This window comes from Prenolepis imparis, unplaced genomic scaffold, assembly GCF_030444845.1.
Source record: "Prenolepis imparis isolate NDT839.2.m4 unplaced genomic scaffold, iyPreImpa1.0 SCAF_4, whole genome shotgun sequence".
NCBI lineage: Eukaryota > Metazoa > Arthropoda > Insecta > Hymenoptera > Formicidae > Prenolepis > Prenolepis imparis.
The window spans coordinates 12,787,074-12,806,886 of NW_028141162.1; the positions used below are offsets into that span (position 1 = coordinate 12,787,074).

General features: G+C 37.7%; 3 protein-coding genes across 12 annotated transcripts in view; all 3 read right to left on the reverse strand.

Annotated features, from left to right (window-relative positions):
• Positions 1-8,205, reverse strand: part of Galphaq (G protein alpha q subunit) — a 32,175-nt gene extending 23,970 nt beyond the window's left edge. For all 5 annotated transcript variants that reach the window (XR_014425159.1, XR_014425160.1, XM_083036137.1 and 2 more), the window contains exon 1: positions 7,938-8,205. Coding sequence is in view for 3 of the 5 variants with exons in the window: in XM_083036137.1 (XP_082892263.1) it covers positions 7,938-8,055 (118 nt within the window). In the remaining 2 variants the exon portion in view is untranslated. The remainder of the gene's footprint in view (positions 1-7,937) is intronic.
• A 2,551-nt stretch (positions 8,206-10,756) lies between these two features.
• LOC145935082 (uncharacterized) lies at positions 10,757-13,194 on the reverse strand. 2 transcript variants are annotated; one of them, XM_083036142.1, is made up of 6 exons: positions 13,055-13,194; positions 12,689-12,962; positions 12,324-12,575; positions 11,686-11,969; positions 11,464-11,594; positions 10,757-11,156 (listed from the first exon to the last, which is right to left on the reverse strand). In XM_083036142.1, exons 2-6 carry the CDS (start codon positions 12,932-12,934, stop codon positions 11,077-11,079), a joined length of 993 nt encoding a protein of 330 aa, XP_082892268.1. In that variant the 5' UTR covers positions 12,935-12,962; positions 13,055-13,194; the 3' UTR covers positions 10,757-11,076. The 2 variants fall into 2 exon arrangements, with proteins under 2 accessions (XP_082892268.1, XP_082892267.1); XM_083036141.1 differs by lacking the exon at positions 10,757-11,156 and having other exon boundaries at positions 11,393-11,969; positions 12,689-12,982.
• Positions 13,195-14,421: 1,227 nt separating this feature from the next.
• Amph (amphiphysin) overlaps positions 14,422-19,813 on the reverse strand; it is a 34,987-nt gene continuing 29,595 nt past the window's right edge. Inside the window, exons 4-10 of one of the 5 annotated variants that reach the window (XR_014425158.1) lie at positions 17,557-17,829; positions 17,243-17,361; positions 16,902-16,945; positions 16,502-16,687; positions 15,622-15,839; positions 15,387-15,531; positions 14,422-15,297 (exon numbers count right to left, since the gene is read on the reverse strand). Coding sequence is in view for 4 of the 5 variants with exons in the window: in XM_083036124.1 (XP_082892250.1) it covers positions 15,451-15,531; positions 15,622-15,839; positions 16,502-16,687; positions 16,902-16,945; positions 17,243-17,361; positions 17,557-17,829 (921 nt within the window). In the remaining variant the exon portion in view is untranslated. Of the gene's footprint in view, positions 15,532-15,621; positions 15,840-16,501; positions 16,688-16,901; positions 16,946-17,242; positions 17,362-17,556; positions 17,830-19,813 lie in introns of all 5 variants that reach the window. The other 4 variants (XM_083036125.1, XM_083036124.1, XM_083036127.1 and 1 more) reach the window with 4 other exon arrangements.

Genomic DNA, 19,813 nt, shown 5'->3' on the forward strand with positions numbered 1-19,813 from the left:
CTTGTAATTTGGATATATCGGCATATTTAATATCGAAAATCGAAAAATTATGACAAAACGATGATATCCATATTTTATATTCTCGTTGAGAAAAAACTCGACTAGAAATTCAGGAATATCGATTCAATTGAAACGAAATGCCTTGTACGATATGAATATGATGTAATACGATCTCATCATGATTTTCTGATTTCAAAACACAAATATCGTAATCTGTAGAATTATAAATCCGACGAAATCGATATCGACATCTTTCAACTATCACGGCAGTGAGTTAGCACCACTAGTTCGCCATTTAACGCGAAATAGACGGAATATTCGAAACTGGGATTAACGTAATATTCCGCTCGATCGAACGACGTGCGCTTCAGTAGTATATGGACTCACACGTACATACATGTATATATATCCACACAGATGCAAACACGCAACACACACACACACACGCACACGCACGCACGCAACCCACAGGAGCGACACTATATGCAGAATCCATACTTACGGAGAGTATGCAGATGCTCCCGATATATCGAACACGCGTAAATTTGCTATAACTTGCCAATGAGGATAATTAAAGATTATCGGGAGACATCGTGAAACAACATTCTCCTATTATACAAACGACTAAATTGATTACGCCCTGTTTAACGATAATGCACGATAAGATTCACGACTTGTTACCGTCTGATTATGATGTGTGTAACGCATATATAAAAAAGCGCTCAGAATTGTCAGAAAGATTGAAACATTCGTCAGAAAGATTTTCTCTTGAAGAACGAGAGAGAGAGCGAGAGACAGAGATTTATTTTCTGCTATATTTTTTCATATTTGTATATATCATATATTTTATTATATATATTACTTTTCTTGCATGATTCTTAATAAAGATTTGCACAATATTTAAATATGTTAATAAATAAAATCGATTAAATGATTCTCGTTTCCGCGAAATATTTTTCAGTTTCCCTGATTTTTCTCCGTATTCTTTGATTATTTTTACCTACTTATTCACGAACTTTTCCCGGTTTTCGTAGTTGTCCAGAGAATTGTATAGCAATCCTGCATGATGTGTGTTAAACGCACGGTGAAAATAGCGTCGCGCGGAAAATACTCCGGCAAGGACCTTCGCGGGCTAACGCACACGGATTAAAAAATAACAAATCGATTTTATGTGATAAACTTATTTATAAGGGCCTAATTTTAGTTGTTGCTCGCGATGGAACGCGCGTCGCATTATTGCCTAAAAGACGGAGAAGTAAAATTATCATTCCGCGATATTCATATTACTATTGTGATAATATTACATATTTTTAAAAATTATATATTTTTTATACAGCATTATTAATTTTTTAATTTTATATTATCGTTTATTATTAATAGTCTTTTATTTTTAGTTATTATTATTTATGATATCATTTATAACAGATTTTACGGTTTGAAGATTTAACATAAAAAAAAATAAAATATAATTGATATTTTCGAGAAAATTCTAGTTTTCTTGTATAAAAAAGTAAAGCCACTATTTTATTGTAATAATGTAACAAAATTGTATAGCTATATATTGTTACACACAACAAGTCCAGTAGCAAAATTAAAATGCCATTTACAGCAAGATTTATAGGATGCAAAATGAGAAAACGAAAAGAGTATTTTTTCTTCAAGAAAGATTTTGACTTTCATTTAATATTGAATTTTTAATTATAGTGCTTAATATATTATAATGCAATGCATCTGATATAAGTGTAATTTTTTAGAGATATAAAGTTGTGTGCGATTTTTTTCTTAGAGAAGATTTAAATGGATTAGTAGACTTTTAATTATGGAGTTATTTACCTCACTGAAGACCTTCGCGGCTTAACGCACATGAATTAAAAATAATAAATCGATTTCATGATCGACTTATTTATAAGAGCCTAATTTTAGTTCTGCACAACATTATGCGACGAGAACTTGCCTAAAGTAAAAACTGCTATCTCTCGATTCTTTCTTCCGCACAATAATCATATTTTTGAAATAAATATATTTATGTGTATTTTTATATATCTGTCACGCTCTGAGAGAGATTTGAGAAATTTATCTATTCACGCCACATGAAATTAAAAATTTTCTATGTTGAAAAAAAATTGTTAGCCGTAAAAAAAATATATCTATACAAAAAGTATGTCGCAAACGTGTCCTTTCTTTCGTTTATTTCGGTCAATTCGCGGGATATCACATACATTTTCGGGCATTGCAACTTGGAGAAAAGAAATCCCCGGGCGTTACAAGTGTAGCGTGCGTGGCTTGTTTACTACACGGTACAACTCCGTTAAATAACGGCCATTCTACCATATTGTTCGACAAAGGTCAACGCGGATACGCAGATATAGGTAGCAGATCCGGTTGTACACGGCCGGCTCACTACGCGGCTACGGAAGCGACCGCAATCTTTAATGTCACTACTTCCGGGACCGCTATTTACGAGCGCGCTAATAATACTCCGGCGGCAGAAGCAGAGGCGGCCAACTTGATACCAGAGAGCGGAATTACTCCAGACGAATTTACTCCTCTGTGGTTTTTCCACCATCTGGAGGTCCGTACTTGTGACTTTGAGCAACTTGAAAGTGTCTTATCACGTTCGAGTTTTTTTTTTTACAAAGAATTTCGAAGAGAAAATGCTGAACACCAGCGAAGCTGCTCAGTGAGTCAGTGTGTGCTTGTTATATCGATTAATTAAAAAATAATATATCGCGTAAAAAGAACACGGGAGATGCTAAAAGACGCGAAAATTTTAAGTTGGATTCGACGACGGTGCAGAGGAAAATGCGACTAAAAAAATTATACCGCACTTATCAAGCTACTCACGTGGCCGGAAGAGGAGTTTGAAAGAAACCTAACGTATTCTCTTTCTCTCTCTCTCGCTTTCAATCTCTCTCTCGCGATATTTCTTTCTGCGATTCCTCCGTTATTTCTCGATAACGGTAAGACAAACGTGCTAGGTGCGCCGGAATTATTTCAGAAATGAAAGAATGGTGCAAGTAGACTTAAGTTACATTTATGGCACAACTGAATCAACTTCAGATAAAGACTGTAAAATGCCTCACCTGTTTATATCCACAATTAAAAAAGCTGCTCTAATCATAGGTCATAATTTTCTCAAACCGGTTTATGATTGTTCATATAAATGCATTGGTGATTCACAAGTGCCTTACGAAACGAGTTAAAAACGAGTTCTTTATTTAATTCTGAGACATGAAAACATTTTTGAGAAGATATCGTAGGAAGTCATTTACAATTTTCTTTTATTTTCGATATTGAATATATTGGTAACAAAATGAAATTGATCAAAGTCCGTTTACTTAAAATTAAATAAATTTAAAGTTTTGATTATTTATTTGTACTCTTAATTCACGGAAAAAATGTACTTAAAATTTCATACTTTAAGATTTTTTTATGTTTCTCTATTTTAAGAAAGAATTTTATCTTAGCATTAAATAAAATAATAAATGTTTCATATGTTATGTGCAAAGCAAACAAATTTTTAATGTATACATGATAATTTCTCTTATTCTCATTTAGAATTTTTTTTTTCAAAAAATATGTATAAAAAACCTTATTCGTTAAAGTTACAAGCAGAAAAAAAAATGAATAAATAAAAAAATAAAAAAAAGATAATGCTGAGATTATATAATTAACGTGCTATTATTAGAAGCATCTCGAGAAAAAGAGAGATATAATACAGTTATTTTATATAAATTCTTACAGAATCATGAAGCGAGAGAATGCATATAAGTATACACAATCGTGTGCGATGATAAAAAATTCGTCGCAGGATCACGTATTCTGCGATCGAAAAATATGTATGTTCGCGTGTTAGTTGACATGCATTTAGCAAATGCATTCCACGGAGGAAGAACGCGATGATCGCGAATTTCATTTTTCGAAACGCGACTCCTCTTGATAATCAACAAAATGCGACAGTAGACACCCGCGTCGGGGAATCACGCGAGAATTGTTCTTCCAAACTCGCCAATTATTGTTTCGCGAGCTGCATGTATATTACTACGTGTATTACGCATATATATATATATATATATATGTACGTACATCCGTATGCACGGATATGTGTATGACGTGGCCGCGATTCGCCGCGAGCAATCGTCGAAATTGAATCGCTGCTGGCTCGCAATTTACAATTTCGCCGAGTCGACAGGCTCGTTTCTGCAGTTCGACAGCTTGGAACTTGGCCGGATGCGAGGAAAGGCCGCTGAATCGGCGACCGCCGCTCGGCGATCTAATTGAACCCTTTATTTATAAAATTCAATTTGACAAGTGCGAATTTTCGAAACGCGTTAATTCGCAATATATATAATTTATAATGACGCACGATTTTCATCTCGCAAAAGTTCGGTCGAGCATTAATCAAATATTGGAAATTATTAAAATACGAACACTATATCAATTGTCATTGATTGAAAATAAAGAGAGACAGGATCGATTTAGAATAATTTATAACATGTAGAATGCCTCTCTCTCTCTCTCTCTTTGAGTATCACCGAACGTTCTTTCAATTGCAGATAGTGGTGAATAAACGTGGAAAATTAATGATTGCTCTAATGGCGAGGCAATTACAAAGTTTCCGCAGATCTCAATGTTGAAAATTAAAGAGTTTTGGCGAATCAAAGTCACTCGGTGTGATGTACAAGCATTTACATAAATTTACATACAGCAGACATTTGCGTTTCTATTGCTTTTAAATAATTTTTGTTTAATGACAAATTAAAAAAATTTAATAATTAAAATATATTAAATATCAAAAAATTCCAGTACATGATAATTTTTCTCAAAGTGTTATCTAAAAAAATCGATTAAATTTTCAAGCTATTTAAAATAAGATGAGGAACTCTAAGGCATTCTGCAATCGAACGACTCGTTGAAATGCATTTCATACGATGACAGCGATGATTTTGCTTCCGCAATAATGAAAATTCGCGCCAAGTCTATTATATATTCGAGTCTATTAATTCCCAAAACGAATGTACAGGCATAACAAGGCGATAAACACATCGCAAGAACTGATTTTCCATTTCAAGGGTCATTATCTCCGAGAAAATGCACGATTAGATAATAGTACGACTAATGAACGAGTAATGCTAATTATCGATAACGAGACACTCATTATACGATTACGAAATTAATCAATAAATCAGTAACAGCAATGTAAAAGTGATTTATCAGAGATCTCTGATTAATTTCAAGTATGTTGAAGAGTATTTTTGTTCGAGTGTTTTAAATTCTTACAAATCTAACGTGACGTAAAAATTTATCTGATGTCTCGAAACAGTTTAATTTTTAACAAGTACCTTATGAAGACGCAACACAAAATATTTAAAAAATTATGAAAAAAAGTTATTATTTATATATTATACAATTTTAGGGAAAAGAAATATCGATGCAATCGTACAAATAATCTATTTTTAAAATAACTGTATATATATTTGTCATTCTATATAAATATTTGCACAGTGCAAAAGCAAAAATGGAAAATATACTAAACTGTTAATAAATTTTACTAGTTTACTAGAGTTTTTACCTCGAGAAGATCGAGTTATTCACTCCATCGAGAGATGATAGACTCGCGAGATTGTAAACTTGTAAGAGAGCATCTCTCGAGCATACACGCCCAGCTAAGATTTCATTTCACGGAAAAGATGAGTAATATATGGCACATGTGTGAATAGAGCAAAGCCACAAAGAATATTCCGGGGGAAACAATGCGCTTAACGAGTGCGCAACGACTTCTCATCAGCAAGGCGCAATTTAATACGCAAAGTCGGCGCGACACAAAAGAACTCCGAGCTGGCGAGCTCGTGTTACCGATTCGCGGTGAAAAAAAAAGCTCAAAGTTGACATAATCAGAGGACAAAATCTGGGGATCCTGAAGATTTCGCAAGCTTCATATTATTGTAAATTAAAGTTAAAATATGAATGAAATTCATATAGAGATGAATAAATCAATTAAATCTTACAAGCCATCTGAAGCATTAATTCTAATTCTAAAAGTACTCTAAATTCTAATTCTAAAGTTTCCTATTTGAAGTCGAATGTCAGAGTTCCCACGTCAATTTTTCGCGAGAAAAAATTGAGATTTGATCGAGAAATAATTCGAAAGATACGCGAAAATATACCCTGTATATTATTTTGTTAATTGAACATATAGAAATATTTTAATTAAATCTAACAAAACGTATATTTGACTTAAATAAATACTAATATATGTTCAATTAACAAAATAGTAATTTAGTTGAAAGGTTTAGTCAAGTTAACAATTTTTTTTTAGCGAGGGCAGCAGATATCGTGCGGCCGGTCGAGAGAGGAATGGAGAGACAAAGAGAGAGAGAGAGAGAGAGAACTGTCAAGCGCACGCCGGCCGCGCCGATCGACCTCGTGCACAAGACGAGAAACGTACGTGACGCGCGGATGTCGTCGTCTCCCGGGCGGCGCCGGCGTCGGCGTCGGCGTCGGCGTTGGCCGGCACGCGGCCGCTCGCGAGATACGCGCATGAATGAAACGGAGCGGAGCGACTCCTCTAAAGGAGAGCACGTAGGGTCAATCGGGGTACATAATCGTTGACACTTAGGAATAAAATGTGCGACCGCCGATCGTGGAATTAATCGTCGCGGCTCTTTCGCGTTTCTTTCTTTCGAATTTGACATTTGTCGTGTCGTAAAAACGAGCTTTCGTCATTTCGCATATATTATTGGCAATATCGCGTAATTATTCGGTATCGATCATTTTAATTAACCCTACAAAATGTCGCAAGAGGGATTTTATCATCGGGTCTCTCGAAGTTTTTTTGTAAAAAAAGTTAACGAAATTATATGACAAATTATGCTCGCGACGTGATTAATAAGTGATGACAAAAGTAGAAAATTCTTTAAAAAATTCGGAAAAATTTGGAGATAGCACGTTGTATCATTTCTTTGTTTAATTATAGATAATGAAGGTGTGAAATCGAATTACTTATTCGGGTTATCTCGCTCTTTCTGAATAGAAAATTCTATTTATAAATAAACTGTATATACATTCTGAAGAGAGAAGGAGGGAAACGAACGAAATTTGCATTACGCTTCGGGATTTGCCGAATCTTAAGCTCTTTTTTACTTAATTTTCATTCGATGACGCTAATACCGGATTTATACGAAACCAGTAGGAGGCAAGACAAATGACACGTTTCTTTCACCCACCTATACCATCATCATCTTATTACAACTTTCTCTTCTATCGATTCTTTGTGCGAATCTAGCATTTTAACAACATTTTATGACATCATCATTAATTTTTTTTTTCTAGAGAGAGAGACTGTATCGTCTCTCTATAAATCATATAATAAAGATAAATTTCCCTAAACGAAAATCTATATATATCTATTCTACTTTCTTTGTGGTTGAAACAGTGTGAGGTAAACTTGCTATTAATTTCTCTATCAGATTCATGTAAATCCCGCTCTAACGCTTGATATCTATCGCGCATCTCTTTTTATAGAAAAAAAAGCAACATGCATTATTTCATTAGTTTTCTTCAACACAAGAGGCGAACGAGGTAACTTGGCCGCCTCGCTTTTACCGGCTTCGATATATTCCCGACTAATGCTCACAGCTTATATCGCGTATAGATAGCGGGGAGGCAAGTCAAGTGGCAAATTACTCGCTTACCTTCCCCGACAAACGACGATACAAAAGTTAGCCATCTCGATGCATCGTTATATGCGTTATTCTCCAGAGAATAATAACGGGCTACACTAGTGTCAATTCAGGGGGGGGGGGGGTCTGTCACTTTATCGTTTTGCGAACGAAACAGATGAGCGAGCAATTTTTTGTACCCTACTCTAGGTCGGCCACCCTTTACCGGCTTCGCAAAAAATATATATATGTATATCTCTCGTTGGGAAAACTTACCGAGCAGCAACAACTTGAGCTCCCTCCTGGCATCCCGCTTGTCCCTCCGCAACTGCCGCTCGATCTCCTGGTTGATGCGTTTCTGTTCCTTCGCCTCTTCCGACAGGCAGCACGCCATGGCTCAGGACAGCGGAATCCTCCTTTGACGGAGGAATTGGTGCCGGCCAAGAAGAGGAGGTGGTCTAAGAACGACGAGACGAAGAGGCACGAAGTACGCGAAGAAGATCGTCGAGAAGAAGAAGGAAGAGAGAGAAAAGTACGCGCGAGTGACAGGGAATGACAGCTCGCCGACCGGCGGCGACCTTCGTTGCGGCTGCTGCTCCTATCCGTCCCTTTCCTTCTCTCTTTCGATGCTGCCGATGAACCCTGGGTCGTCGAAATCCGAGTAGACGGTCGTCCCGAGACGGGGAAAGTGTATTATCTCGCCACCGAGGCGACGACACCTCGTCGCCGTCCTCGTGGTCCTCGTCTTCTCTCTCTCTCTCTCTCTCTTTCTCTCTCTCTCTCTCTCGTCTTCTCTCTCTCTCTCTCTCTCTCTCTCTCTCTCTCTCTCTCTCTCCCCTCTCTCTCTCTCTCTCCTCTCTTTCTCGTTCTAGCGGTGTCTCACTCCCTCCTACTATCGACACCTTATCCACCACCCCCGGCGACGACGACGGTCACGTCGACGACGTCGTTTTACTTACTCCCGACGACGACTCACCACCACCATCAACACTGCCACCATCAACACTATCACAACCGACACCAGCACCAGAACCGGCACGACGACGGTCACGACGACGACGACGGCGACGGCGACGACGGCGACGACGGCGACGGGGAAACGTCCCCGGCGACGCACCCGTGTTTCCCTCTCAACGACGGCGGCGTCTACGCAGCACCGCTGTTCCTGGCGGGGCTCGACGACGCCAGCGACGCATCAACGCGCGTCTACGCGCACGCACACGAGCCCCTCGCGCCGCCTCACGCCTGTCTGTCGTCCTCTGCTGCTCGCTCGCGCGGTCGGTCTGCCGCCGCTGTTCCTGCTACTCCGTATACCGTTTCTTCTTCTTCTTCTTCCTCCCTTGCTCTCTCGCCCGTCACGCCTCGTATCGCTCCGTCTCGCTCGCGCTCGCACTCTCGCGCACGAACGAGTCTCGTCCCGAGTGCGAGAGTTCGCCGAGAAGCGCGCACTATACGGATCTTCTCGCGTATAAATGTATGTGTGTGTGTGTCTGTATATTATATACTCTGCGTTCTTCTCTGTCCGATGATTGCTCACGCACACACGCGCGTAACACACATATAAATCACTGCGCACGTTTCGTCGCCTTTCTTTCCCACGAACACGAACGCTCCTGTAAACCGCGACGATCTCCCGAGGAACGTTTTTCCCCGCGAGGAGGGCGAGGTCCGTCTCGTTCTCACTCGCACCTAACTTCACTCTCTCTCACACACACTCTTCCTCTCTCTTTCTCTCGTACGTGTGTCGTCGCTGCTTCTTCTCGCCGCGGAGGTGCTCTCTCTCTCTCTCACCCCCTCCCTGGCGCGGTGGATGGATACTTTTGGCGCACTTGCTCTCGGTGTGACACACTCCGGATGACACGGAGAGTCCCTGGATGATGCGGGCGCGCGTTCCTCACCCGCGTTATACTAGACGCACGGCGCGGCTAGAGAGAGCTCCCGAGAGAGCGGCGACGTTCGGCGATCGGCTCCCGGCTCGCGCGGTGTTGGGTGTGGTAACCCACCGGCGCTCCGAGTCTCCCTCCTCTCTCTTCCCTCTCTCTGTCTCACTCTTTCTCTCTCGCTCCCTCTGTCTCGCTCCCGCGAGCCCGCTTTTCCCTCTGTCGCGCTTGTTCCACCGTAACACACGCGAAAAGCTGTTGTCGCCGCTGATGCTGGTGCTCCTGCTTCGGCGCGCCGATGAGTGGCACGAGAACTCCAAGACACGAGGACACCACGATGAGTCGAACGCGGCATACGACAGTCGGTCACGTTAACAACGACGACAACGACGACGACGTGTCGGGTCGTCGCGAGAGAGTTTACCGCGATATACCTCTCGTCCTCTCTCTCGCTCTTTCTCGCATACACATACACTTTCTCTCTCTCTCTCTCTCTCCCTCCCTCTGTTTGTCTGTCTATGTTGCTGCCGTTGGCTGCTGCACGAGCGCCCACACCTCACTAGCGAAGCAACTCCTCCTTGCGACACGCGCCGCGCCCGTCCGGCGCGCAGCTTTTATGAAGCGTCGCGCGAGTCGAGAATCCTGTTAGACCAAACCAGATTGGTGAAGCCCCGGCGACGCGGCCAGCTAGCTCTCGGTCCGCTCGTGGCTGGCTGCCTGCGTATCACCAGCACCGTAAGGGCGCGGGGGGCGCGCACGTGTCCGCTAACGAGATTAAAATCGCCGAGTAGGAGGAGGCGCGGCCGCCACCCGCCGGGGAGGAGGTACGGAGAACGTAATGGCAGGGCGCTACGATCGCCCAGTTCTGGCGCCTCTACCGAAAAACCGCGAAAATTCGAATGTAAATAAAGAAATTTTATTTATTTTTTTTTTATTTACTGTTCTCTTGTGGGGATTTTTGAAACAATTCGAACTTTACAAGTTTTTTCTCACATTATCCTTTTGTTATCTTCTCTGTTGTTATTTTTATTTGTCTTGCTCTATTATTCACTTGCAGTATTATTTATGCAATATCTTCTTGCATAAATATGAGCTTCTTTACTTTCCATTAATTGTTCTGCTTCAAATTTTCATCCAATTCTTGCTTTTTATATGCGCACGAATTATGCGTAATGATGCTGAAAAAATACTATTGACATTGTATAATTTATTAATTCTATATTAATTTAAATTGAATGTCATTTTGTAAAAAATGCGCAATAAGACTTAAATTAAATTAATATTTTTTAAATCAAGAACATTAAATATAGTATAAAAATCTGTTGATTTTTTCCATCTGAATTTACATGCATCGTTTTTCTACGTATTAGAGAAAACACATGTCACAAAACCATTACCATTGTGTGATGAGAGGATTAAGTTTCGAATGTGAGGCTTCACGAAGCCCATAATTCCGACAGATTTCTAAGACTTTATTCAATTCCTTAATTAATCAATAATTCTAAAATATATTTGAGAAACTGTTTGGCTTGTGCTTATTTTTTATCCACGTGATTCTCTTTACATTTTTCACATATTTCTTTATTCGTTTCTTCCTCGTGAAGAATGACTTTTCCTAGATAAATGACACAAATAATAATTAATGTGATGATTTGAATGTCAACATTACACAAAAGATACTGTTAAAAAATTAGAAATATTATAAAAAGCATTATTAAATTAAAGAATTGAAAATAGAAGAAAAATTATTTGCATATATACTTGTTACGATAAAGAGAAAAAAACATATAAACATTTTATATAAATGTGAAAATGTTTTATCTTCTCCTTTTCTCTCTATGAATATTTTAAATTGCATCAATTTTTTCTTAAACATTATATATAAAATAATCATTTTAATATATTTTAAAAAATATTATTACCTGTGTCTGAATCAATTTGACGTAAATTCATTGAGATTAATTCGAACAAATTCGCAACATACATGTTATAATTCACGTCACCAAACAATTCCGCAATCTTGTGGAAGAATTGCTGAAGGGCTTCCAACCGCCTTTATTTCAGCGTTAATTTTGATAAAGCTCTTTTTAATATTTTAATTTATATCTAATTATATATAGTTAATAATAAAATACGATAAATACAAGTTAATTAGCTTTGGTAATTCCTTATTTAAAAGCAAACTGCTTTGTTGGAAATCCTTCAAAATCGTATCGTGTTGCTGTTGCAGCTTCTCCATCTGCGACACAGACAGTCTCGAGTTCTCCAGTAGATTCTTAAAATTCGCGGACGCGAGAAAAAAGTTTTTTCTTTTGTTCCAATGATCGTCCAATAGCGCACACATGTCTTTAGGGAAAATAATATTTTTCGAACAACATTCCATCAATTCTTGCAAATTTGACATTCTCTTTTCTTTCTCGATCTCGATCTGGATGACAATTGAAGGAATTATGATAAGGAGCTTTTATTCATATTATACAATCCAAAGAAAGAAATTTAAAATAATCTCTCTCACACACACAATAGCATTTTGTGTTTGAAGATGAAGCTAAATATCTTAAGTTTCAAAAGTGAATATAAGCCAAATTTTTTAAAAGTTTTATTAAAATTGAAATATAATGAAATTTTTCAACTACTACTAAAATTTAGTTGGAATAATTGAAAATTAAATTAAACCAATTAAATTTTTTTTCTTTCTTTGTACTTTATACGTACAATTGTCAATGTTAATTATCGTAATTTCGAAATATGAAAATATAAAATTGAGCGCGCTTAAAATTACCTGTTCGTGATATGATACGAAATCATTGTTTGTGTAATTTGCACTCGAAGAAGGATGACATGCGAGTACGGCGTGACTCATATCGAACACTCTTTTCGCGGCGAGATACGACACTTGTAAGGATTGCATATGTTGAACAGCGGCTTCGAATACATTGCTGATTAAGCTCAGCTGCTGCATCAAGGTCGCCTGTTTATCGTCCATCGCAGCCTCTTCCACTTGGGTCCTTATCAAATATACTTGTAGAGTTTCCTGTAATTGTCGCAATCTCTACTTAAAAGATACGTTTGTTAAAAATTCTAGAATTGCATTCTAATGTTATTTCATAGCGCTAAGCGTTTTATTCATAAATATAAATTAAATGCCTTATAATTAATAGCCGCTAAACGCCTCGACGACTTTAATCCGTTGCACTGTTCGCAGCAAATACAGCAAGCAGATGTGAGCTTTTCTTGAGTCAGCAGATGTGAATGTGTAGCGGTCAGAAGGGGTGAATAGGTTTGCGAAGCTTTTTCCTCATCTGATGTTGGCGTAGAATGCAAAGAAGAGTATTTATGAATACGCTGCTCGCTCCGTCTCGAATGAGGATTTCGCTCGCGAGATTGCGACATATTTGATATGTCTTACTTGAGTTTATCTCTAGAATAAATATTATGATTCTGCTAAAGTAATAAAAAACTATACAAGTTATGTGTTATTGTGTTAAAAAATTCAAATTTGGAATCGCTTACTGATTGTCTCATCAGCCATATTTCTCTAAGTAGATCTACGTCGTCAATGTAACACGGCTGTTCTGCGGTCTAGAAGCTAGAAGGATGTAGGTTGACATGTGGCATTTGCGTGTGCTTTTACTTGTTGATCGTTGATCGTATTTTCTTCAAAATCTCTTGGGATACTGGTCGATGGATACTTAGGAACGATATATTTATTATAGGCTAAGAAATCACGTTCTAAATATTAAATATTAACGCGCTGTGTATATATGTATATTACAAACCAGTAGTTATTTATTATATAATCATCTTTAGTTGAAAAAGACAATTAAGCGATAAATATTTAATACATTAAGGTTATAAAGATACGACTGACTTTGTTTCAATAAAGTAAAATAACAAGACGTAAAAATGACAAATGACATAACGATTGGTTGCTCCACTGCTACACTAAATCTGCGAATCTTTCGGTAAACTTTTGATACATATTACGTTATGAGCGCATAAAGTCTTTTATCATTTGCATATTAACGTAATATAACAATTTATTACATGTTATATTAATACATGCAAGAAAAAGATGAAGACGTATTGCTCCAACTTTCGTGTTTGATATTTTATATTAAATAACATCTTTGATTATATCAGGTATTTGTATACGTTATCAAAAAATATCCGACGGATAATTAGTGAATAAATTTCTTTTGTTTTTTTTTATATGTTCTTAATATTTAAATGCACATCTCCCACTTGGTATAAATACTTGATGGTATAATCATATAATTAATATTGCACATATAATTTAAATTGCAAGCTCAAAGGAATGAAATAATCCATTCAAGATCTTTCGAATACAAATTCTACACACATATTTATATATAGATTTTTCTTTTCTCTTTTTCTTTTTTTCTTTCCTTTTTGAATTTTATGATATTTTTCAACTTAATTTTTTTACCATGGGGAAACTCGATAAATCACGAAACTTGTTAATAGCTTCTATTAAATTAATTATTAGTGTGACAATGGATCAATCCTCGAAAGTGGCCTTTCTTATAAAAGGAACAATCCAACTTTCCTATATTCTCTGCGCGTTTTATAGCATATAATAAAATAAACAGACACACGATATATCAAGTAGAAGCTGAAATTGATATTCTCTCTTAACGCTATTTTGTAAGTATATATGTATATATTATTACAACACTATTTATTATACAAGATGCGAATACAAGTTTATTTTTCGGCAGATCTAACGAGTATTGATCAAGTCTACAAAAGTTTCGATTTGTTACGTATTCGTTTTCTACTTCGACAACATGAATAGATAGGGAGCGATAATAATTATATATAGCAATAATAATAATAATAAACAATAGTAATAATAATATAATAATAAACGCTTTCTTGTCGCTACCCAATTTTCTACATACATATACATAAAATTGCGGATACAAGTGAATAAAACTTGCAAAAGATTTCATTGATAAAGTTTATACTCCAAAAAAAGGAGAGACAGAAAAAAATAATCATAAATACTCAAAAAACTATACTCATCTCATTTATACATCGTAATATTCATCTTTCTCTTACGTATCACCTGAACGATATCTATTATTACGTCGTTGAAAAATTTGGCATTTGGTGAGAAGTTTAATGGGATCTATCGCTAGAATCTTGAAGTGTAGGCGAGTAAATAATGTAGAATCTTATATTTTACGAATGCAGATACGTAGTTGGACCTTGAAGATTTTACGGCTTACTTCCCGTTGAATGAGAAGGGGCTTTTCACACGTCGCGCGTGCTCTTAAACTTTAAGATATATATCTCTTAGTGATCCTCTCTTTTCAGTGGCCACAAAGTTATCTCGTAAAATACTCTTAAGTAATATAGATCTATGTACAATTTCATAAAATAATATTAATTTAATATATACCTTTCGCGTTTTTTTATATTATAATTATGCATATCGTTGTGTACGTGTAACGTGTGTTTGTATGTGTGTTACAATATATTAGTCGCTTAAATATCTCATTTGATTATTATTTCAAAATGTGTATTCGTACTCGTTTGATATGAGAGAATCCCATATTTTTGACGAATAAGAGTGAATGTTGGCACAGACAGTGGCTGGGTTAAGGCACTTTGGGGTGATTGATTCTCTCCGCAGTACCATCCAGCATAACTATCTTATCGAATTCCCCGCCCCCTCCCCCTTACGCCTCCTGCAGCCCGTCGCCTGGCTCTTCTCAATTCGCTTTTACCTATATATACGTCGTCATGCGTAATACTCGAATAACCACGTACGACTCTTATGTATCTCCCATTTAATTAACATGACTCTTTCTACTACCTTAAAGTAAAATACGCTGTCTCTGGTGAGCATTGGAGTGTGAATGGCGAACCGACTACAGCCCTCACAGCGGTTTCGTGAAATTCGCCGGGAACATTCCCTTCTCGTCGGTGCCCTCCTTCATACCCATCAACCATCCTTCTTCCTGCAAACAAATGCAAGAATATCGTGAGAGAAGGAGCTTTAACGCTAAATATTTTTGTATATGTGGTATACAATTCGATTCATTACAAACCTGTTCCTCGGGATCATCATATTCCACGACGCAAATGATCTCGCCGACGTCAAACGACAGCTCGTCCACGTCCTCGCGATTATATTTGTAAGTCGCTTTAACCCTGTACAAAACACCCGGCGGCAGATTGTCGGTGGTCGCCCCTACAGAGAAATTGGTAGCATTTTCATATTCCGCTTCTAGAACGACCGAGTCCGCCCCGTTAGTCATGGACCTGCCTGTGATTTTGTCCGCATGGAGACTTTGATATATATGTGTACAAAATTTCATATTTATATCTATATATCAACGACGATTTTCATTCCACAACTAGGTCAAATTCATTACGATCTTGTTTCGGCAAGACCATGCACAAAGGGGCAGGTAGCGTACTAATATTATATTAATAACCCGATGCTGCGAATTTAATAACATTCGATTAATTGTGCCATGTGTTACGTATGCGCATATTGATTTGAAATTCGAAACAATATACTGACCTCAATCTTGCGAAAATAAATTAATCGACGATTAAAATATCATGCATTAGTTTATTCTTGTAAACTATAATTTAATTATTTTATTTTATCTTTATTTTAAAAGACTTTTATTTATTATTTAATAGCAAGAAATATAATAAATATAATATATATAATGTAATATTTAAATTTAAATATATATAATATAAATGTTTATATAATTATAAATATAATATATAATATTTAAAATATAATATTAAAAATACAAAAAATCTATAAGAGAAAAAATTCAATTTATACTATTAAGAAATATTTGTTCACGAAGTTTATCAATCTCAACATTATCTTATATCATATTCGACTTTGGACAATGTTAGAAAAAAAAAGCACACTCACAAGTTTAAGTTATGCAAGCGACTTACCAACTGGAATATCGTACAGCTCCTCGACCTGTTTGGAAGGCGGGACTGCGTTCTGCGGCGACGCATCCTGATTATTGAGGGAATTATCATTGCTGTTAGCATTGCTATTAGCGTTGCTGTTAGCGTTGCCGTTTATCTGGGTGGTCGGCGACGTGTCTCTGGCAGCGGGCGCGGTATCGTCCAAAGCTGAAACACGCGAGAGAAAGCGCACTCAAAAAAACTGGATGGCCAGCCACAACATGGTCTTGTCAAAGACATCGGGAATTTTTCAAATCCTGTATCTGTTCTACGCGTAGCGAGAACATTACAAGACACGCATGTATTAGTGCAACATGTATGTAATTAGTACACGCGCACGCGTACAAAACAAACTTGAATAAAAATATGACAGAATAATTACCTCCTGAAATATTGTTCTGTGCTGGTTGCGTGTTGATTATTAAGCTGAAACAAATCAGAATTATGCAACTCTTATGTCTCGCTAATACATTTTTTCATGTATAATTACTATTATTAGTGTTATTATTATCGTATCATGTTTTATGTAACAATTCTTATTTAATATTATATTTTTAGCAACATTACATCTTGTGTTTTATAAATTCGGATTTAAATTTTATTTTAATATAAATAATTCTTTCAATACATTATTCTTTTGTAATTAATGTCTTTATATAATTTCTATATTCATATTAATTAAATTTAATTTCATATATAGGTATATAGAATTGGTTCACTTACGACGAGTTCGCGTTAGGCGATTTCGGCGATGGAAGTTCCGTGTTCTTCTTAAGTGTGTAAGATCCTCGCTGACTTTCATTAGCCAATTTATCGACGATCGCTTCTAATTCCGAATATACCTAGAAACACAAATAGAAAAAGATATAAAGATGCCATTGCAATTTTCTTATATATCCGAGAGATATAAAGTCAAATCAATTTTTCATTAAAATATTTAATTCGATAAGATATAAAAAAAATTCTGTTGTATTAAATCTAATTCTATTACACTGAGATTCACGCTTCTTTCAGGCAATCATAGATAAATTAAATACCTTGGAACTTTCAATGTGAAACACTTGTTCAGCGGCAAAGAGCGTCTGCAGATTAGTAACGAGGAAAAGAACGCGCGAATCGTATAACGCCGGCAATTCGTCGTGCAACTCGGAATTCAGCTGCTCGTATGTACGTTTTGCCTCCTCCAGCAGCTCCTTCCCTCGGGACACTTTGAGTTCGTCTCTCTTCTTTGGATTGCACTGCAGGGATTGGAAGTTGTGTCTTTGACTGTCGTAATCTACCAGCTTCCGGCCGCGCTTGTCGATTTTTTTCTAGAAACAAATAAAAATGTTGAAGCGTTGATGCAAGACACATTATCATAAAAATTGTATAAGATGTCGGGAAAAAAATTCTTAATCTATGTGCTTTTATCTTTACAAGAATATCTTTATGATTTTACAGTATCATTTTCTATTCATTATAAAACAAGAAGTAAAGCATTAATTAAAATAAATGATTTAAGACATAGAAATTTTATGATCTAACAACTGTGTATAAGAGAGAACAATAAAAAGTATTAATTTAGTTTTCATTAAAATATCGAGTTTATATCTACTAGAACAACACAAGCGCGCGCTAGGGTGTGTGAAGTTGGCACCCCTATGTTATGCTATCATTGGTTTGTTAAGAGTTCTGAGTTATTTAGAACCATAAAAAGAGTCCTTGATAATTTTTAGAAATAGTTCCGGTCATTACGATAACAAAAATCAGTTTCAAAAAATAGGGGTGCCAACTTCACATTTTTTTACACATCGAGTTCGAATAGTTTTGAGCAGAGTTTTAAGGTTCTTTTAAATAGTTATATAGTTCCTGATTATTTTTTGAAAGAGTTCTGCAATTTTAGATAAAAAAACATATCTTCAATATCGAAGATATTTCTAAAATATGTCGGTACGTGCGACGCGATCGGATTTATACGATAATTAACCGCCAAAGACGCTAATTAATACACTCGTCCTTTCGCGGACCGGCAAGAAGCGACCGTTGATCACGAAGAATCGAAGAAGAGCACTGGAGGTGGAGCTAGACTGGCACTGCCAGGTTCGGAACGCGCAACGATACGTCGCGCCGAGTCGTAGTGGTGGGGCATTGTAGGGCTCGCGACGCAACGTACGTGCGAGGTTCAGCGAATCACGTCGCGACTACATATCCCCACCAGGTCGTAGTGGTGCCAGGTCCGGAACGCGCAACGACCAACGACACGTCGCGACAAGTCGTAGTGGTGGGGCATTGTAAGGCTCGCGACGCAACGTACGTGCGAGGTTCAGCGAATCACGTCGCGACTACATATCCCCACTAGGTCGTAGTGGTGCCAGGTCCGGAACGCGCAACGACCAACGACCAACGACACGTCGCGACAAGTCGTAATGGTGGGGCATTGTAAGGCTCGCGACGCAACGTACGTGCGAGGTTCAGCGAATCACGTCGCGACTACATACCCCCACCAGGTCGTAGTGGCCGTAGTGGAGCTAGACTGGCACTGCCAGATTCGGAACGCGCAACGATACGTCGCGCCGAGTCGTAGTGGTGGGGCATTATAGGGCTCGCGACGTGGGAGCTCGGCGAATCACGTCGCGACTACATACCTCCACCAGGTCGTGTGGTGTCGCACGTACCGACATCGTAATCGCGATCGCACACGTGAAATTGATCTCGTCGATCGTGAATCGCGCTCAATGTTCGTCTCGCTGCATCCTTCGGCGACTTGAGTGCGTCGCGGCGAAGTCGCTCTCTTCATCATCTTCGTTCGATAAGCCCCTGCGAAAAGTGGGTCTTGGAAAAAGCGGCGATGCGAAAATGAAACTTCGGTTTTATTCGCGCGCGAATAAGCTCTCGCGAGTCTCGCGTTTTACCGAAACGCGTCGAAGATTGTGATAGCTAAAACCCGAGCGTCGCCGCGCGTCGCGAACGAAAAAAAATAACGCGAGTGCAAGTGTTTCGAAACTTCTACGAGAAGGAGGCCCGGGGAGGCATCGGGCAACAAAGGAGCAACCGTGAGTAAATTTAAATTGTTCAATAGTTACATAGTTCCTGATTACTTTTTGAAAGAGTTTTGCAATTTTTATAGAGATAAAAAAACATAGTTTCAATATCGAAGATATTTTAGAAATATCTTCGATACTGAAAAGGTACGTTTTTTTATCTAAAAATTGCAGAACTCTTTCAAAAAATAATCAGGAACTATATAATTATTTAAAAGAACCTTAAAACTCTGCTCAAAACTATTAGAACTCGATGTGTAAAAAAATGTGAAGT